The sequence below is a fragment of the Aquarana catesbeiana genome, linkage group LG01 (assembly GCF_042186555.1).
Source record: "Aquarana catesbeiana isolate 2022-GZ linkage group LG01, ASM4218655v1, whole genome shotgun sequence".
Lineage (NCBI taxonomy): Eukaryota > Metazoa > Chordata > Amphibia > Anura > Ranidae > Aquarana > Aquarana catesbeiana.
In genome coordinates this window covers 201,790,492-201,812,393 of record NC_133324.1, presented here as the reverse complement: position 1 = coordinate 201,812,393, position 21,902 = coordinate 201,790,492, and the positions used below count along the sequence as shown (strand labels likewise).

The 21,902-nt window shown below is 42.1% G+C and overlaps 1 protein-coding gene across 1 annotated transcript in view; it reads right to left on the bottom strand.

Moving 5' to 3' along the window:
• The window catches only part of HSD17B4 (hydroxysteroid 17-beta dehydrogenase 4), a 516,553-nt gene that overhangs the window by 209,334 nt on the left and 285,317 nt on the right, over positions 1-21,902 (bottom strand). The window contains exons 15-16 of the mRNA XM_073624673.1: positions 18,694-18,765; positions 16,786-16,889 (exon numbers count right to left, since the gene is read on the bottom strand). Coding sequence (XP_073480774.1) covers positions 16,786-16,889; positions 18,694-18,765 — 176 coding nt within the window. The remainder of the gene's footprint in view (positions 1-16,785; positions 16,890-18,693; positions 18,766-21,902) is intronic.

Below are 21,902 nucleotides of genomic sequence, written 5' to 3'. Positions count from 1 at the left end.
ATTACAGTATCCACCAATCTTTTTTTTTTTTCCTTTTTTGAGGGGGGAGGGGGGGTTTAAAGTGTTTCAGGTTTATCAAGGACATCTAGCTATTTCACGCAGGGTAAATTAATCCTACAGGAAACCTCCACTAACAGCAAACAATGTGCCTTTGATATCAGCGGGCAACTTTTAAAGGCTAAGTACACCTTCATTTATTCTTTAGCTACTTTAATAGCAGCATGTTTTTTTCTTTTCCAAAAAGCTGATATTCCAAAAAATGATATAATCTTGAGATGTCCACTTTCCAAAAAGATGTCATTTTAAAGGTTTCAAACAGTTCTGACATTTTTGATATGTTTCATACTAGAAAGTAAGGGAAAATGGGATTTTCCCTTTCTCCATGTTCATTGACAGACACAGCCTTGCTTTTTCATTTTGACCAATCATGGTTTTATTAGCACCATCTACAGCACCATCTCCTATAGGCAGGCCAGTTAGTCATATAGTGTCAGAAGTACAAACTCCAAATAATGGGTGGGCACTGTGTCTGTTGAACTCAGAGAAAGGGACTTTACGGTGAGTAACAAAAAAAAAAAAAAATATCACATTTTCTCCTAGGTCCACTGACAAGACACAGTCTCACTTCTTAATCTTGCCCAAAAGGGTGTTAAAGCACCACCTACAGGAATAGGACACTACGCAGAGAAAAACTCTGCACCTACAAGTACATTTATATAGAAAGTAATAATAAAAAAAAAAAAAACATGCTTATTAAAATACCACCAAAAGAAAGTGGGGTTTTGAAAAAAAAGTGCACCTGTATCAAACTATGGACATTAAACTATTGGGGTTCAGTGCAGAAAAAAAAAAACTAAACAAAAAAAAACCCAGGTCTGGCGTCAGTGCAGCAACATATCCTGAGGAGCGATGTTTAGTGCAACATATATCAGGATATTTGCTCAGTGTCGCAAAATGACACTATAATTGGTATTCAGTGCAGCAAAATACCCCAATGATTGGTGTTCAGTACAGCGAAGTACTGCCATGATAGGGGTCAATGAACCACAAAGAAAAAAAAAAAAAAAACAGTTAGTATTCTGTAGTTTTACTTACCTTAGTGTACCCTTCCATAATGCTTCCTCTCTCCCACGCTGCAGACACTCTGATGTAACTTTAATGTAAGTGTCAGACAAGAGATCACTCTATCAGACAGCGGGAACTCAACTTCGGAAGGGTTTGCCTCCGCACAGACTCTTTTCACAATATTCCAGCAAGGGTAAGACAGTGAGAATGGGCAGAGCTGTCTGTACCGAAGGAACTGTTAGCTGCTAATTTGTCATAACAGAAGCAGAATGACCTGTGACAGGCAATGTCTGAAATAAATACAGTACTTGTAGTGGTGCTTGTCTTGCATATTGGACGTTTAATACTAGGAAAAGTAACAGATCTGCTTACCTGCAGAGACCTCCAATAGCATTTATCTTTTTTTAATGTTCCTCTGTTTGAACCCCTTTTTTTTCGTTTGTTTCTATTTCATTAACCTTAAATATTTTAACATTTTTGTTTAACATAAATACTTACACATTTAACATATATTTACATGTTTCACATTTTAAAGAAGTGCAAAATTGGAAAAAAAAAATAGGATTTTTAAAACAGCTTACCTGTAAAATCCTTTTCTTTGACGTACATCAAGAGACACAGAGCCATAGTAGTTACTATGTGGGTTATTGGTCACCTTCAGGTGATGGACACTGGCATGCCCTAAGACAAAATGTGCACTCCCTATAACCCCTCCCACTACTGGGAGTACCTCAGTTTTGTAGCAAAGCAATATACGTTTATACCAGAAAGAGGGGAGGGACCTCTGTGTCCCCTGATGTACTTCAAAGAACAGGATTTTACAGGTAAGCTGTTTTAAAAATCCTATTTTCTTTTCATACTGTACATCGGGGGACACAGAGCCATAGTAGTTACTATGTGGAATGTCCCATAGCAATGCCAACTGAAGGGAGGGAGACAACAAAAGTAGGGCACCAAGAGACTAGAGGACTTATACTGCAGCCTGCAGTACACTGCGCCCAAAGGCAATATCCTCATGACCTTCTACATCTACTTGATTGAATCTGGTAAATGTATGGCTTGAAGACCGAGTTGCGGCCTTGCAGATCTGAGCCATGAAGGCTTGGTGATGCACTGCCCAAGAAGCACTAAGAGCCCTGTTGGAGTGCGCTTTAATATGAAAAGTAGGAATTTTCCCCTTTAAACCATAAGCTTGAACAATCACTTGACGAATACATTTAGAAATGGTAGATTTCGACTCCACCTGTCCTCTTTTAGGACCGTCTGGCAACACAAACAAAACATCCGTTTTACGAATCTGACCAGTCGCTTTTAAATAGACCTTGACCGCTCTCACCACATCAAGAGAATGTAGTAACTTTTCTTCCACAGAACGAGGTTCTGGAAAAAATTATGGCAGAACAATATCCTGGTTTAAATGAAAACCTGACACTACCTTTGGTAGAAAATTAGGATGAGGACGCAATACAACCTTATGAATAATCAAATATGGCTCTTTACAGGAAAGAGCAACCAACTCTGATACTCTTCTTGCAGAAGATATGGCAACCAAGAAAACTATTTTCCTTGTCAAGAGGATCAAGGGAATATCTTGAATCGGTTCAAAAGGCTGTTTTTGTAAAAGCCGACAGGACTAAATTTAAGTCCCAAGGATTCAGAGGTGACTTAACTGGGGGATTAATCCACGTTACCCCTTGAATAAGGTTATGAACCAGAGAGTGTGAAGCAATTGGTCGCTGAAAAAACAACCCCTGGATTCACACCAGGAGACATATGCCTTCCAGACTCTAATATAGGATTCTGGAGGCCAGCTTCCTAGCATTAACCAAGGTAGAAATTACTGAAGCTGACAGCCCACGGTCCTTTAGAATGTGGGTTTCAACAGCCAAACCATTAAATTTAGCATTTGTAAGGTAGGATGGAACACTGGACCATGCGAGAGAAGGTCTGGCCACAGGGGCAGGGTCCAAGGGTCCCCTACCGCCATCCTTATGATCTCGGCAAACCAAGATCTCCTGGGCCATGCGGGGGCCACCAGAATCGCCTCCTTTCCCTCTTGCTTAATCCTGCATAGGAGACGCGGAAGCAGCAGAACAGAAGGGAACGCATAGATCAGTGAAAAAGGATCCCATGGAAAGACCAAGGCATCTGTTCCGTATGCCACTTCTCGTGCCCCCTTGGTGATTGATATAAGCCACAGCTGTGGCATTGTCGGATTGGATCCTGACAGGATAATTCCGTAGTCTGAGCATCCAGGCCTTTAGGGCCAGGCATACTGCCCGAATCTCTAGAATATTGATGGGTAAGGTCAACTCTGATTTGTACCACTTCCCTTGGACAGACGCTTCTTCCAGGACTGCTCCCCAGCCCAAAAGGCTGGCATCTGTTACTACTTTCCAGGTAACCGGTAGACAGGATTTTTCTTTTTGAAGATTTTTGGATATTAACCACCAACTGAGGTTCTGACACACTTTGGCACACTTTGGCGGATAAATGCATTGGGAAGTCCAGAGTTTGGACCTTCTTGTTCCAAGCTGAAAGGATACTGTTTTGCAGTAGTCTTGAATGAAACGGCGCATAAGGAACGGCCTTGAAAGAAGCCACTATTTTTCCCAATAAACTCATGCAAAGATGAATTGAAGGATTCTTCTTTGTTTTGACCAACCGAATCAGTTCCTTTAAGGAACCGATTCTTTCCTGGGGCAAAAATACCCCTTTCTGGACTGTATCTATGATTAGCCCTAAGGGACTCCCAGTAGTGGGAGGGGTTATATAGGGAGTGCACTTTTTGTCTTAGGGCGTGCCAGTGTCCATCACCTGAAGGTGGCCTATAACCACATAGTAACTACTATGGCTCTGTGTCCTGTGATGTATGAAAAGAAAAAACTTTAGTTTGTAAATAACTTTGTAATGATTTGTACCAGAGTCATTATTTAGTTTAATTTTAAACGGGACAAAATACAGAATAAAATGTGCACTTTTTATCTGCAGTAACGTTTATTTGTAAACTAACCCTGGTGTAAAAAAAAAAAAAAAAGAAGTGTGTTTTGTTAATTTAATTGTCTATGTATTGCGAAAAAAGAATCATTGTTGCAAGACAACAATTCTGAATAAAGAGCCTTGTTTGTCCTCAAATTGTCTTTTTTTTTTTTAATGTATTACCTTGTTTTCTTAACTATTTCAATACTGAGCACTTTTACTCCCTTTATGCCCATGTCATTTTAGAGCTTTCAGCGCTGTCGTACTTTGAATGACAATTGCGCGGTCATGCAACACTGTACACAAATTTTTAATAATTTTCTTCACACAAATAGAGCTTTCTTTTTGTGGTATTTAATCACTGCTGGGTTTTTTATTTTTTACTAAAAAGTTTGAATAAAAAATGTTTTTCTTCATTTGTCAGTACATTTTGGAAATAAGCATTTTTTTTCTTCTTCACTGATGTGTGCTGATGAGGCTGCATGGATGGGCACCGATGAGGTCACTGGCATCACTAATGGGCACTGATTGATGGAACTAATGGGCACTGCTGGGGCTTTACTGTAATCAGGGCACTGAGGATCAGTGCCCTGATTACCTGCCCTGGTCTCCGCTGTGAGGAGTTACCGCTGATCGGCACTCCTTTCCACACATTCTGTCAGTGTGAGGCGGGGAGAGACGATTAACAGCATTTCCGCATTTACATGCAACAGGCTGCGATTGGACACAGCCGATCACATGATTAAAGAGCCATGTCATCGGCTCTTTACAGAGACTGAGGTTGCAGTGTCCTAGGAACACGGCGCAGCCATTCTGGGGGGCCGTCACATGACGTCCTCCCAAAACGAGAGCCGCACCGCTCCTCCATCATTTGACGGTGGGCGGCAAGTGGTTAAAGTGGTTGTAACCATAAAAAAAAATAAATAAATAAAATGCTCCTGTCCCTTAAAGGCACGAGATTTAGCACAGTACTTTTGCCATGTCAATTGCCCCTTTCTATGTTGTGCAATACCTGACTGATGCTGCCTGTTCCTGACTTCCCCTCTATAAAATGAACACATTTATCATGGCTGCTGATCTGATAGTGTGGTCCATTTAAAATCTTCCGTCACTCCGCTGCTCTCTCCCTCCCTCTCTCCCAAACTCTCCCGTAGTCTGTATGCGAGCCGATCTCCTCCCCGGCTCTCCCCTCTCATGCCTGTGCAACTCTATTCCCTGCAGCTGCTCCAGTGCTTGTAATGTAAAGAAACATTACTTGCGTTGATCCTCTTTGTTTTAGGTCCCTGTTCAGTATAGTGTGTGTTTTCCTACAATTATAATGCTAAATACCTTCTTCGCAGAGCCCTGCTGTGAAGACACGTGACAAGGGAAATCTCAGCCCCACCCACTGTACTCACTCGGGAAGGGAAGCAGAGGGAGGTCGCAGGACAGCAGGGCTCTATAAAGAAGGTATTTAGCTTTATAATTTTAGGAAAACACACACTGTACTGAACAGGGGCCTAAAACAGAGAACCAAAGTAATTAAGATATGTGGCTTTACAACCACTTTTGACAGTTATCACCGAATAAACAAGTCTATAGCAGAATTGTTAAAACTGCTCTGGTCCATAGGAGGTGAACAGGTGTGAGAGGCGAAGTGGTTAAAAGGGACTCAGTTATTTTGCCCACTGCCCATTTAGGCAACTGCTGATCCACTTAATGTCATTTTTGCCAAGTTCTTTGCTGTTTGGTTCATCTGTCAGAGTGCTGGATTCCAACCATGTGTAAGGTGTGTTGCAGCCTACAATGGTGTTTATAAGAATGTCCTCATCTGGTGGCAGGTGGTCAGGGATGGCGACTGTTCACTCCAACTCAAAGCACTGTATCCTGGGAGCAGGCCACAGGCTACCCCCATATCTCGAAGCACTGGGTATATGTGATGGCTCCGAAAAAGAAATGGATCAGTGGGGGGGATCCTGAATAGGCAATGTAACAGAGTCTCTTTAACTGACGGCAGAATATTTGCAATGCATAATACCTAGTAATTAGAAAAGTGTTTGGTGTTCTGGGTTGTATGAGGGATCTGTTTTCATGCACTGTAGTAGACCCCTTTTAACAGACTTGAAGAAATGGGAAATACAGACGTTCAGAAAAAATGCAGCTTGACCATAATGACATCCCCTAAACTGGCATGCAAGATCTGCGTGGTCTACAAAGTGTAGCTGTTGGGGATAAAAAGTATGGTGACATTACTCAAGTGCATTTAATTAGCCGGCAGTTACTACTTATCTTCTGCTGAGCACACTTAGACTGGCATAAGTGCGATAGCTTATGGCAGTGCCTCCCACATCAACCTTGTTGTAAAGCACAACGCTGCAAATAACGCTTTTATTACCCAATTTACTGAAATAAATGAAACGGCAACCACAGAATGCCGCCAAGAGGTTAAGTAGCCGCGATTCTATGCACATGAAACGGATATGGATTTCGAAGAATGCTTTATGTTTATATGACCTGGAAACAGGAGATTTAGCTGCTGTATTAATAGCAGATGGAAACACAATTATCTGAAATAACTTTGGCACTCCGTTTTACGATGCAAAAATAACATTCTTGAGTGGATAAACTATTTAAATAAAGACTATGTATCGAAGTTTAATTAGGGAATCTGCACTCATTTGCCCCATAAAGTCAGGATTGGTTGATGAAATGAATTTCACTATTCTCTTTCTCTGCATAATAAAACCTGCTGAAGTGGATTTCTTTTAAAACAGCTCAATTTTGAGCCTATAAGCTGCTAAATTAAAATCTGCTGATATCCAGAGGGTATACATAAGAAATGAAAACATACTGACAATTCAAGTAGAGCCACAAACCTAGAAAATATTTATATGCAACCAGCCAATATTACTCACTACGCCCAAGTTTTTTTATCCCTAAAAACTACAAAAGAGTTACATATGTACTATTTAATTACCAGCATAGTATATTAATTTAGCCAGCTGCACTATCCTTTAGGATAGGTGGATTATTTTTTAATACATTTTATTCAGGCGACAGAAAAATCATGAATTATGATTTTAGAAACACCACAATAAATATGAAGAAAGGCACAGATTGCATGTACTAAGAGTCTGCACGCAATGAAGAGAAAGGGAGGTCAGTGGGCCAGAGATAAAAGGCAGCCAACATATGCAAAGGTTAACAGTTCCTGTAAAAGTCAAGCTTGGTTCCCCCCCCCCACCTACCTATAAGTCAGTAAGCATTGGCATAGGAACACGGGGCTGCAACTGTGAGCAGGCCAAAAGACAGGTTCTTGGGAAGAGCCTGCTGGCCACATCCAACCCCCCCCCCCCCCCCACACACACACCAACTTCGCAGTAACAAGTTTGATAAGCGCAGCTCATCTGTGCTCTTCCTGCACAGCTGCAGTCAAGTTCAACCCCCCTCTGTGAATGGAAATGTACTATGCGCACCTCTGCATGTAAGATGCTGGTCACACCTAGGCAGGCACAACATTGCACGTGCATTTTGTGGGCGATTTTGCACATCACATTTAGGGCAGCCAAATTATTTCAATTCCACAAGAGATGTTCAGGACCCCTTTTTTAAATAGTACCGCACCAAAACGCATGGTACTTTGTCATCAAGCATTTTGATGTGCCAAAAAAAGAGTGTGCGATGATGCCTTGGAGTGCCATTAATAATTAAGGTCACTATGCCACACGCAAGTGCACAATTTATTGCAGCTCCGTTTTCACTAAAACACCATTAAAATGCTTGTTTTTTTGTTTTGTGTTTTTTTTAATTCAGTAGCATTAAGTACCTGCATTTGTCTTGGTATCAGTCTACTGCAGTTGGTGTACAGCAAAGCTTAGAATAGGGAAGGAGAAGCAGCAGAAGGAGACAGTCAGGAATGCTGCAGTGCAAGGAGCATGCTGATAGGAGGAGAGAGTCAAGCAACAGTGAGAAGCTCATAGCGTGTTCTTTCTTTTGTTACTGTCAAGTCAAAGTGTGCCAGTGGAGAGGAAAACAGTAAGTGAAAGATGCATTTCCATTTTCCTGCCATACAGAGCTGTACGATATGACAGAAATACAAATCCTTTGTGTGTCTGACAATCAGAAGGCAGGTGTGCACAGTACACCGTCCCTGATTCATGCTTAGAGGGAAGGTGGTACTACACCCCTGTCAATAAGTTGACCCATCATATTATAGGACCAAAAGCAAAGGTAAGAGGGGTAGGGTGGGCTTCTCTCCTAACTTTACAGGAAACGTTGAGATTTGTATATAGCTTCTTCCATAAATACCAGAAGCAATCCCTGTACTGTGGGGTATGGTTCAAGCAGGCAGGCATAGCCAAAGATTGGTATTGTACAATATGTTCGAAAACCAAATCACATAAAAGTGAGAACATCAATGAATCAATGTATAGCACCTGAAACTGTAGAACAGGAGTGTTCAACCTGCGACCCAAAATGGCCATGAATGTGGTCCAACACAAAATCTTAAACTTACTTAAAAATGTTGTTTGGTTTTTTTTGTAAAATGCATTTACACTTTGTGAACACATGCAGCCAAAGAAAAATCTGATAGTGTCGTTTCACTGAATTTTTAAAACTTCTCTTCCCCCCCAAAAAAAAAAAAAAAAAAAAAAAAAAAAACACTCTTCACAAATACGGCTTATTCAGGTCATCAGTTTTCTGCAGCACCTATATTTGTGAGCAACTATTTTTAAGGCTGAAGCACATGAAGGGCAAAATAGAACCAAAATATCTGATGAGCACCTTCAGAATTGCTACTACATTCTTTGAATCAGATATTGTGCTAGTTTATCAAAAACAGTGTCAAACATCATACTAGTTTAAGGTTGCTCTTTTACTTTTATAATAAAATAATATTACAAAAAAAAAAAGATAAGTACATTATCTATATCAGTGATCGTTAACTTGTGATTTGCCTGACTTTCTCTGCTCATCAGCTATCCTTATTGTTAGTGTATTTTGTGTGTGGCACAAGAGAATTCTTCTTCTTCCAATGTGGCCCAGGAAGGTCAAAAGGTTGGACACCCCTGCCGTAGAAGGAAGAGAGATTTCTATATCCTGTGTATATTGCTTTCAGTCTCCCCCTGTGCAACGGCTAAGAAGTTATTAACAAACTATTTTTTTTTCCCCTTAGGTTTGGGGAAAGGCCTCTAACCTCTGTCATAATTTAATGCTGTCCATTTCCTGTGAGAAGCTTCCTCTTCAGTTTCTGTCTACTTGAAGCCTGTAACAAGGACCCTGACTGTCACTGGGAGCTGGAGCGGTCAACAACAACCTGAATTCTGAGCCATCAGCCATGCAAAATACTGGCAGGTGGCTCTCAAAAGCAGGATATTTATTAATTCATGGAGGTATTTAATACATTGTGCTGGGAAATGTTAACATATGGACTGTGGGTGGGTATGGATTAATAAGCAAAGTTTTTACTTCACTATCTGATGGACAAGTTAATGCACAAATTTCTATTTAAAGAAAAAGTTTACCTTTGGGAAAATGTGCCACCCGTTTTTAGGGTGGAACATGTAACATGTTCCCAATGCTGCAGCCGCTGCCCGATCCACCCCACCCCCCCCCCTTTTAGCAGCACTACAAGGAGAAGTTCCCCGTACTAGTGGTCAGTTTTTGAAATCAGCGCTGCTGTGCCATGTCATTCATTAACACAGCTCTGTGCGTGAATGAACTACAAGCCCCAACATTCTTTGCAACAGTTAGCTTTTAGCTCTCAAAGGACTACCACGTTGCTGTGGAGAGCCGTGGTAGTTCATTGATTCTTCCTGTCATACACATACAATGACAGGCCTGCATAGCACTAGCCATCTGCTGAACGCTGATGCAATGCTTTACAGGTTTCAAAAAGAGAAAATAAGAAATGCAAATTTTTTTACCTGCAAAAAAATGTGCATTTATTTATTTTATTTTTAAAGTGAACTTCTCTTTTAAAGCTGAACTGCTGGCAAACTCATAAATACACATATGAAAGACATAAGGGAGCAGTTTTCCCATGGTGCACTGCACTCCTGAGTAAGAAAAATGGACCTAAGGGATTTGTAGTGTGCATAGCGCAGTGCACATGGCCGCAACAAAAGTGCACCACTCATTTCAAACAAAATGTAAGTGAAGGGGAAAAGGAGAGGTTCAGGAGCTAATAAAAGATATTACAGGGAGACAGAAAAACACAGTAAAAAATGATTTAATTAAAAAAAAAATGAAAATGAAAACAGATTACAGGGCCATTAAGTAGTGCATGTGTATGAATTATTTTTAGAAAATAAAGATGGTTTCATGTCACTATAAGCCAGTGGTGTATTTAGGTTTTGTGCTGGACAGAGGACAGGGGGGCGCCGGGGCAAGAGGACAGGGGGGCGCCGGGGCAAGAGGACAGGGGGGCGCCGGGGCAAGAGGACAGGGGGGCGCCGGGGCAAGAGGACAGGGGGGCGCCGGGGCAAGAGGACAGGGGGGCGCCGGGGCAAGAGGACAGGGGGGCGCCGGGGCAAGAGGACAGGGGGGCGCCGGGGCAAGAGGACAGGGGGGCGCCGGGGCAAGAGGACAGGGGGGCGCCGGGGCAAGAGGACAGAGGGGCGCCGGGGCAAGAGGACAGGGGGGCGCCGGGGCAAGAGGACAGGGGGGCGCCGGGGCAAGAGGACAGGGGGGCGCCGGGGCAAGAGGACAGGGGGGCGCCGGGGCAAGAGGACAGGGGGGGATGCAGCATCTTTTAATTTGGGGGGAGAGGGGGGGTAAGGGGGTATGTGCTGAGGAGTGCTTTGGGAGGGTAGAGGACATGTGCTGGTGTGGGAGCCAGCACAATGAGAATGTCAGATCCTATGCAATCTGAATCATAAGGGAACAAAGTGGGTAATAAAAACTCAACATATGCACAATTCTTGCTGCGCTTGAACAAAATAAATGACCCACTGGATCTCTAGGGTGACTGCGACCTGTACAACTTCCAGAGTTTAAAGCTATACACTGTCACACTTTGCAGCACTGGGGTCTTGTGCTCACTTAACCACAGGATGATTGGCTGCCTCCTGCCGATATCTAACAGGCTCTTCCCAATGAGGGAGATGTAGACTCACACAGCCTCTAGACAGACAGCTTGGGCTGTTACCCACAACTTCCTCCCAGCTCTCTCCTGTGTGCTTCCTATTGACCCAACTAGATACTTGGATTAGGTCCTGCAAATAGGTCTCCCAGCTAAGCATAGCTGGGACATTGATGTCTACTGGCTGGCTTCCTCCCAGACTGCACAGGGGACTCCTCCTGCAGAACTTGACCCAGAAACACTCCATCCTGCTATTCAGGCCCCAGCCTACTTATGGGCACACCTCCCCAGGTGTTGGCTAGAGTTCCATAAAATATTCAGGCTGCCTTTTCTGCTCCCTCTCCCACTATGCCTCTAGAAGACGGGGTAGTAGCAGAACAGCAGCCTGTGAAACACTGAGCAGCCCTAAGCAATCAACCCCTGCTCCATTATTTACAGAGGGGCTAAACTAAATTTGCCTAGCAGGCTATTCTAAACTATGAGGGTATCACAATAGTGCAACACAGATTTTACCCTACTGAGAAAATGTAAATGAGCACTACAACAAGGGTCTCAGGAGTCTGGCTCCATAAGAGCAGAACACCGGTTTTACTAAAGACCAGCTGCAGATGCAGCTCTGCCACTCTCTATATAGCTACAGCTTTGATAACTGTCTATGCAATGCAAACAGATGACCACTGTGTTGCTATGTATGTAAACATTTTAGATCTTTGCACTCTCTACTTCTGTATAAGCCTGAAACTTTCTGTACCTGATTATGAAGCTTTGTCGTACAAGAAAAAGTGAATACAAAAAATTATGCATGCTGATCCATTAACAGAAGGTTGGCCTTGAGGTGCTACCATTAGCCAGCAAGCCATGTATTAATGAAAAGGAGCCTATTTGTACTCTGCAAAGTAGTTTACTACACATAGAGCGCTATATTAATAGAACAGTGGCTATTCAAAAAAAAAAAAAAAAAAAAAAGGTTGAAAAACTTGAAACAAAAGCACACGTTGCATTGTTTTTTAATGAACAGCAAGCATGGCTCTCTAGTGTTCGCACATAATTTAATTCATTCATTGCTGTTCAAGCTTTCAAGGAGATACATTTTGGGCATAGTCAAAATTAATTAGATCGGGCTAGCACTTGGTAATTCTTTTAATTTCCAGCTTATTTCCTCTGAAAGGATTATTTAATATCAGCATGATGCATTGCTGTCAGAAATATTTGTTTTAAGTTACTGCCTAGCCTTTAATCTGCAGATATAATCATCTGGAATCAGACTCCTGTTCCAGCTCTGTATAGTGAATTTATATTCAACGAGATAGCTAATATGACTAGTGCAGAATGTAGAACTTAAATTTGTTTTTTTTTTATTCTTGTTTTTCAGTAGAAAAGGGTATACAAAGCATAGAAAATGGTATTACATATTGTCATTAAAAGGAGTGTAGACCAAGGATGTACAAAGCTAACAGACCAGTGAAATGACGAATACCATCAGAAAAAAACATAACATTAGAGAAGAAAATGATAAAACCTGTCAAAATGTCTTGATGGGGAAGAGAACTGAAGAGAGAAGGTAAGATGAAAAGGGCTGGGGAGAAGGGAGTGGGATGGAGGGAATACCTTGGGTGGTTATCAGATGGGGTGCACAGTCAAATGTCCTCAAACAAGAGAGCCTTATCTTCCTCTGAAAACATGAAGTCTAGCCAGTAGAACTAGGTCTTTTTGAAAGAGTCTTGTTTATTTTGGAAAAAGAGGACAAGGTGCTCCACGTGACAAATTTAATTGACTTTGCATAGCCAAGGTGATACCATGGGTGGATCCTAAAACTTCAATTTTAGGGGCATGGAAGATTTAATGGCATTCAGAAGGTGATGTAGGATAGATTTCACATACATTTTCATGGGAATCGAGGAGTGATCAAATAAAAAGAAGGCTGGGTCATCAGGGAGAGTGTAATCGGTGAATTTCTGAAATCTCTCCTACCTTGGTTCAGGAAATGGTCAGTTTTGAACAAGACCAAAACATGTGGAGAAGTAAGCCCGCATCCAATTGAGAACGCAAGCAGATATCATGGAAATTGAGGTTGAATTTATGCAAGATACAGGGGCCTTTGTACCACCTTTATATGATTTTATAATTGTTTTCCTGAAACCTAGAGCTTTTAGAGAGTCTTAAAGAAAAATTGATTATCCTGGGGAATTGAGGAGGGGAAAGAGTTAAATGCAGAGCCTGCTCCCATTTGGAGAGGAAAGGACCATGTGATTTTCCTAAAGTTGAGACAGCAGTGCACAGGTGGTAGAAAGGGTATACCTGACTGGGCTTGTTTCATGTTGGGTGAGAGGTGCCTGAAAAGGCTCCAGAGGCAGTAGAGAAGCTAGAAATTGCCTTCATTTGAGGGCTTTCCAGATTGTTAGTTTGAAGGGTCTCGTGGCCTAGGAGAGGATGGCCAGAGACGGCCAATGTCTTCCTTGAGTATTGTGCGGAAAGGACCCTCAGAGGAACATGATGGTGTTGTGGAATTTTTTATTAATGTATGTTGTCAGATGTCCCCCTGTGTCAGTTTTGCTGTAATATGCTCATGTGAGCATATTCGCACATACAGACATTGGTGGAAGACCATTGGCTGTGGAAACCTTCCTGTGGACATGGCAGATCTGTTTGCTCTTTTAAGGATGTTTGTTTATGCCTCACCAGGGGACTGGCCACTCCATGGCGACTGCATCTAAACTCCTAAGTAAGCAGATCTCCGTACATGGGAACCATAGCATAACCATATAAAATTATGGCCCATTGAGCCATGATAGAGTATGTCTCGCGTCATTGGTAGCAGTGGGAATGTGCACACGATCGTGTTAAGAGCCATGTAAGTCATGTTCAAATTGAACAATTGTGAGACACAAAGAGTTCTTTGTGTCTCACAATTTGCTTGCCGCATGGCTCTGCACACATCACTACTGTATTTCTATTTGAATATATACATGTGTGTGATTGGTTCTTTTTAAACAATACAAGTGTCTGGCTGATTCTGAAGCCACCACTTTCCTTTGTTATTCGTGTTTATAGTATCAATAAAAGAAGCCTGGCTATTCTCTGGAGGATTCTGCCAAGCTCGAGGTGATATCAGCATCTGTCTGTGTTACTTGGAGACATACAATCGTGCTTTTCCGGCATTATGTTAGAGAGCTGTTTTTGTGCTTTTAAGTGCAAACAAGTGATATGCTTATAGGGAGTAGCTTTGAATTTCCCTGACAGATGGGGATGCTGAACTACCAAGGATTAGGCCCCTTTCACACTGGAGCGGTTTTCAGGCGCCTGAAAACCGCCCCTAAACAGCCTCCGCTGTTTGTTCAGTGTGAAAGCCCGAGGGCTTTCACACTGAAGCGGTGCGCTCGCAGGACGGTAAAAAAAGTCCTGCGAGCCGCTTCTTTGGAGCGGGGAAGGAGCGGTGTATTCACCGCTCCTAAACCGCTCCTGCCCATTGAAATCAATGGGACAGCGCGGCTATACCGCGGTAATACCGCGGCTATAGCCGCGCTGTACGAGCGGATTTAACCCTTTTTCGGCCGCCAGCGGGGGTTAAAACCGAACCGCTAGCGGCCGAATACCGCTACAAGAACGACAGTACAGCAGTGCTAAAAATAGCGCTGTTGTACCGCCGACGCCCCCACCGCCCCAGTGTGAAAGGGGCCTAAGAAAAAAAGGAGGGGAGTCTTCCAACAATAGACCATATTTCAAGAGAGCACTGAATGGAGGGACTGAGTAGTGGGTGATAGCAAAGGCAAAGTGGCAAATTGGTGCGATGCCAGGGCAATCGATGGAGGGTAAAATATTTCAGGATGACTTAGTTCTTTAAAAACACTGTCTGTTCCAGTTGAGTAGTTTCACCAAGTGACTGGCACCATGATACTTCATGATGTCAGGAAGTGTGATATCACCAAGAGTTAGCAGAAGAGTCAACAGTTGGTACTTGCGTCTAGAACGTTTATTTGCCTACACTTGTCTGTTTTTCAAATAATGGGAAATGCATCAAAACTTGCAATGCAATTCACTTTACAATACACATCACCACAAGTCAAAAAGCACACACTGCTTTACAATCCATGTTGACATTAGTTTTGATGCAGTTCCATTAATTTCAATGGTAAAACACAACTGACAAAAACAGGAAAGTGTGAATGTGCCATAAGTAAACCATGCCATTCCTCTTGCTTCCATCTAACAGTACCTGTGAACAGAAGCTGGTGTAGGCTCCCTATTGCTCCCTCTCTATTGTCCAAGCTCTATAGTAATACCTAGATAGCAGCTGTGAAAGCACAACCTGGAAATCAGACTTTTGAATGTAAAGTCAGTTCTGAAACAGTCTGACTGGATACAGTTACATCACCCTAGAAAACAATGCATCCAATGGGGAGAAAGCAAGTAACAAAGAGCTTATACAGCCTTTGTAATGTTGGATGGGATAGCAAGAAGAATGTACGAGTCACTTTTGGGAAATGTACTATGTATTTGCATGCAGTACGATCAATATAAGCATTTATTAAACAGCCCTTAACAGTTTATAACATATCTGCAATGTGGAAAAACGTCCATGTCATCATTGTCCTCCTCAAAAAAGGGCATCATCTGAGATTTTAAGAAATGGACCATTTCAGTTTAAGGGCTGGTTCACACTGGTACATGTGCGGTGTTTGGTGCATTCATGCACGGTGTGTATTTAACAACCCTTTCATTTCTTTAGGCTGCCATACACGCAGGAATGTGCAAAAGGTAAGGTGGCACAATTTTTAAAATTGCCTTGTGCGAGTTTGGTGGCCGGAAATTCTCCCACATTTGCTAGATGCACAAGTTTGCCATTAACAATTATTGGCACTCGCACGCATCTAAAGAGGGCAGCATGTTCTTTTGCGGTGTGGGAAATGTGGTGTGAACGGGTCCTTAGCAAGTAGCAAGTGAGGGGTTAGCATAAGGTTAAGATTTATATAAGAGGTTAAAGCTCATGTGAATTTATAATTTTGAATGTCATCAATTCAGATAAAATGAAATATCATCACTGTGGCTGAACAGATTTAACTTAACTTCCATAATCTGAAGAGGAGTGGGACTGGGTGCTTTTTATGTTATTACACAGGAGTCGAGGGATATGCTTTATATGTAAGGTAAACATTTTCCTCATTTGTATGTTGCAATGTTTTCTTTTAATTTCATTGTATTTAGCTTTTTTTTTTACCCCAAATTTAACTGCATTTGTTAAACATTTGCACATATTTTGCTGTATGCATGCAGCAATTTACATAAAAAAACAAACAAAAATAAAACACCTTTCTTTGATCCTTATGTGAGTCACTGTATTTCAGCTGAATGTAATCTACTGTGTACTTGTACAAGGATCTGCTATTTTTACTATTCAAAATCTGTCCCAGAAGCATGCTGCTCACTATAGGCCGCTATAGAACAGCCATCTAGGATTGATCTATAAATGTAAGCTACATTTTCACACCTAATGAATGCAAGAATAGTGGATTCTAGTTATAATGATACAGTTCAGTACACTTTTTAATTACATTGCATCTACCCTTTCTCTAAGCTCAAGTGTTGTTAATTTATACTGTACTTGTCACAGTTGCTGAAAAAGGACATTGGTTTTAATTATTTCCAGGATGACCAAATAAATAAAGTATACTGCCATATACCTTAGCCTTGGGTGATGAGCGCTTTCCACCAAATCCACCAGCTCCAACCACAAACACAGAAAACTGGTTATAGCAAATCAGATCCTTCCCACAGTAGGTCTTTACTGGAAAATAAGGGAAAAAGTAATTGGGTACAATTGGCTTTATAATCGGAGATACATCAGTAAAGGTATGACACAGACAAAATCGTGTGTGTACAAAGGTTCTGTCCTGCTGTTCCTGGGCCCTCCCAGGAGGGACACGTAAGCCTGGGACACAGTGGGTGGGGGAGGGCAGCACTCTCCGCAGCCTGTATAAGTGATCACATGGCTTTACAGTTGCCCAAATTATTACTAATAGAAAGCCGACAGGCTGCAAAGAGAAAATAAACAGACTCTCAGCTGCTATAGCAGCTGGGAGCCTGCTCACAAGTCAGTGCTGCTGCCAATATAGGTCAGTAGAAGTGAAAGGTTAAAAGCTAAACTCAAGGCAAATATTAACAAACAAAAAAAAAAAAAACAATGCAGCTCTTTCACCGTTAAAGAATAAGTTCACCTTTAGTAATAGGTTATGTGTTACACCCAAATTTAGGGTGCAACATGTAACTTGTGACTAAATCACCTGCCTTCACATTGACCCGATCCCCTATTGTGACACTGGGCTGGGGAATATAATTCCTGCATCTACTGTCTCAATTCAAAACAGCAAGGAACTGCAGGGCTCTGTCCACAGAGCCGTGTCATTCATTCACAAGGCTCTGTAAATGAATGAACTACAACAACCATCATCCACTGGGGGAGCTTGTAGTTCTCAATGAACTACCAGGGTGCTGTTAAATGCTCTAGTAATTCATTGTTCTCCTGGCAATTTAGTAACTGCCTGCCCGTACTGGAGATACGGGCAGACAGCTCTACTGACAGTATGCAGGAGCCTGGCATTGCACCCACGATCTGCTGATCACCTGCAAAAAAAAAAATGTACTATTTTTTTTTTTTTTTATAAAAAAGGTAAACTTTTTTTTTTGTAACACAGCAATGACAATAAAGGATAAGCAGCACAAGGACACAGTCGGCTCTTCTGCATTGCAAGAAACATGCTGATGGGAGGAAAGAGCAAAGTGACAGAGATATATGCTCATCGGTCAACTTCTCCTTTCACTGTCCAATCACAGGCTGGATTAGTGAGAACACTTGTAGGTGTTACTGCATCAGGGAAAAATCTGATATCCTGCCCTACCAGCCAGGGCTGTGCTGTGTTGCAGAGCTGTATACATTCTCAGGAATAGACAGACAGAAAACCAAATCCTTAGGCAGACAGCTCTGCTCTCATATGTATTTCGTCTGTGTACGTCACTATCTGGCTGGGGTCCAGACTGCAGCTCAAAAATACCAAGCAGAACCATAGTGACAGAAAAACTCCATTCAAAACCTCTGAAATGATGTGATTAAGTCATGTAACTTTGAACATGCACTGGATCATTTAAGATGACTGAGAATTCACGGTTGCATCCTATCATTTTAAGGACGTATCAGACACGACACAATAAAGATGTCTGATGTACACATTACATAAAGATAATGTGCAGCCTCCTTTCCCACTGCCTCTCTGCTTGATTAGAAATTCTCAGCACTGCTCTCTTTTCCTGCCTGAAACGACCTTCACTTCGATCAGAAATGTGAATAGTTTCTACTCCTCTAGTTATTCTAGCTGCAAATTGCTTTGGTGTGAAATGCTTTTGACAGAGTTTTGTATTAGGGAGGCAACGTGAAAGCAAACTGTATGGGGAACTGTACTCTAATAAAACTAACAAGTCTCCAATAAGTGAAAAGTGCAATTTGCTTTCTGAGTACAGCGGAGGTGTCATTAACCATTTCCATTACTAGCAGAAAACAGGCAATCAGCTAAGCCGAAATCAGGCATCATGCTTACCATCCAACAAAAGAACAGCACCAGAGCCTTTATCGAGAACATCTGCCACTGTGCCCTCTGAGCGCATCTCTCCTGCAAAGGGAAATATAGATAAAATTAATGCAAAAGAAACGTGCAAGAAAACACAAAACTACTGGCAACTACCATTACTACTAAATAAAGTTATGCTATCCAGAAAGCACTAAGCTTATTTTAAATATATGCTGAACCCACACTAAGTTAAATCCAGACTAAAAGCTCTAGCTGGCAATACACAGAAGGAGGAAATTAACCTTACACAACTAAAGATACCTGTGGTACAAGAAAAATCAGATAAAATAAAAAATAATGATGTGGGGGGGCTGTACATGGGGGTCCATTTATAAAAATGGGCACAGAGCATGTCAAAACATTCCGACGTCGCAAAAAAATTGGCATAATATTTCCTATGATCGTCAGCTCCATCTAGTAGCCATAATGCAGCATTTACTGAAATGTTTCAATCATTATGGCCAATAAAAAGAGTAAACATATATAGGAAATAACCATGTTAGACACATTACAGGGTTTATTTGGAACATCTGTGCGAATGCTAACCTTTTTTCACCAAGCATATATTTTAGCACTATCTGTTTAATGTAAGCACACATCAAATATCCAGCAGCAGTAAACGTCATTCCTTTCACTAGATTAGGTGACCATCATGCCTTAACTGACTTCGATCAGCTATAGCACAAAACAAAAAATAAAAAACTGGTGCACTTGCAAGGCGCGCTGTATTAACTACATGTAGCCTCAGCTATAAACGGTATACAGCGCTGTGTTCTGGCAGTGGAGCAGAGACTTCACGTCCCATTCCAAGAACAAAATAAAGTTGAACTGTTCATGGAAAGCTTTGTACTCTAAATCAGCGGTCCCTAACCTTTTTGGCATCAGGGACTAGTTTCATAGCATCTATTATATCAGTGTCTTCCGTTCCCCTTTACATTAATGTAGCAGTCCCTTTTATATTTCAGTGCCGCCTTTACAGTGCAGTCCCCTTTATATTACAGTTCCCCTAGCAATCACAGCTTCCTATATCACAGTGACCCTGCAGTCTGTCCCCCACTTTACTTTCTCCCCATTATAATCTCTGCCTCCCCTGTTTACGACTCCTACTTTTGGGAGGGCAGAGGCTGTGCTTAGTCCGTGTGTCCTCTCCTGGCTCCCCGCCTGTCCAACGATATCATCCCATCAACAGGGCAGGGGCAGGAGGAGCTCTTCATTCCAATCTGCAGCTCCTCTTGCCCCCTGCCCTGCTAATAGGATGATATTGTCAGTCTGGCAGGCGAAGATGTCAGGAGAGGACACATGGGCATGGCCATACAGCAGGTGGTGAGTGGCAACCGCAGTCTGTGATAGCCCCGTGCAGACCGCGGTCACCTCCTGCTGTGTGGCCCGGTCATCAACAGGCTGCGGACTGGCACTGGTCCGTGGCCAGGGGTTTGGAGCCCCTGCTCTAAATGAATAAAAAGCTTTTTTTGATTAGCTGAGGTGGAGATTGTAAAGTAACTCAACTACCTCTCAACTTAACCAATCAGATGACGTTTTGTATTAACTTATAGAATTCAAGTTTCCCATGAACGGTTGAGCAATGTTCAACCCAACTCTATTTTGTTTCAGGAGGGGGACGGGAAGTTCCGTCCCTGCTGTCAAAAAAGAGCTGTATACTGTATGTACTGTATGTATACATACTGCAGTTAATACAGCACACCCAGCAAGCATACCGGTTAGTGCAGTAAGTAGTTTGTAAGGGTCAGCTTGGTCCAACTGAACAATGTAAAGGGGCAATAAGCGTGGAGTTAGACCTTAAGATTTCTCTGACATTATCCCCAGAAGCAGGGCACAGCTAGGGGAAGATGGAAACAATCTGGCCATAATTACTTAAAAAGTTGCACGATTTTTGAAAGTCTACACAAGAAGTTTTGGGAAGGGAAATTTTAGTGCCTAAAGTGGCAGGCATGCAATAAGACTGACACAACACATGTGATGGCATGTGTATATATGAACTCACACTATGCTAACTAGCTGATTGGCTAGCTGGGGGCCCCAGTTTCAACAAGTGGCCAAGTATGTGGCAGTGAGATGATCTCCTGTACCCAATGTGACAAGATAAAAAAAAAAGGTCTCCGATTTTGAAGATATAGACAGAAGTGAAGTGTTGCACAATTTGAGGCACATTTCATAACTTTACAAAGCAATACCATACTGATATCATACAGGTAAATAGGAGGTTTCTAAATGGTCCATTATTGATGACTGCACTGACATAGCATCACTCCCTACTGAATAAGCTAGAAAGTATGACACATACAACAATGTAACTCATTCCTAGCCATCATGACAAACAAGCTGATTATATCAACTTGGGCTGAGGGCTGCAGAGATTCACAATGATCAGCTGATTAATCACTGGAATCTTTCTTCTTCATAGAGTAATTAAAACAACTTCCATTCTTGACCTTATAATTAAACCTACATAAAATGAATTCACAAGCGTCTGATGAACCATGAACTCCACTGGCAAGAATTTCAATCGAGCACATAAGGATGCAAGAAATTATTCAGAAACAGATTGGAGATTGTCACCAAACTGCAGTTATACAAAAGATAAGACTGGTTATTAGCCATGACTGCACGTTAAACACAGATTACTCCAAAAGATTGATAAAATGAGCAAGAAATGGACCTGTCTGATCTTAGAATTACACTTAAAAAAAAAAAAAAAAAAAAAAAAAAAAAAAAAACTCACTAAAAAATAAAAGTTGTCAGAATTAAAAGTACAGCTGCCTAAACTGTACATAGACAAACACAGACCATTAGCAGCTCCATACAGGGTATGGTATATGAAGCATGGCTAAAGCATACTGGAGAAGAATAATTAATAACAAAGACTTGACAAGAGATAGAGATAGGGGAAGGGGGGGGAGAGAAAGAGGGGGGGGGAGAAAGGGGGGGAGAGAAAGGAGAGAGAGAGAGAGGGAGAGAGAGAGAGAGAGAGAGAGAGAGAGAGGAGAGAGAAAGGGGGGGAGAGAGAAAGGGGGGGAGAGAGAAAGGGGGGGAGAGAGAAAGGGGGGGAGAGAGAAAGGGGGGGAGAGAGAAAGGGGGGGAGAAAGAGGAGAGAAAAAGGGGAGAGAGAGAGAGAGAGGGGGGAGAGAGAGAGAGAGAGGGGGGAGAGAGAGAGGGGAGAG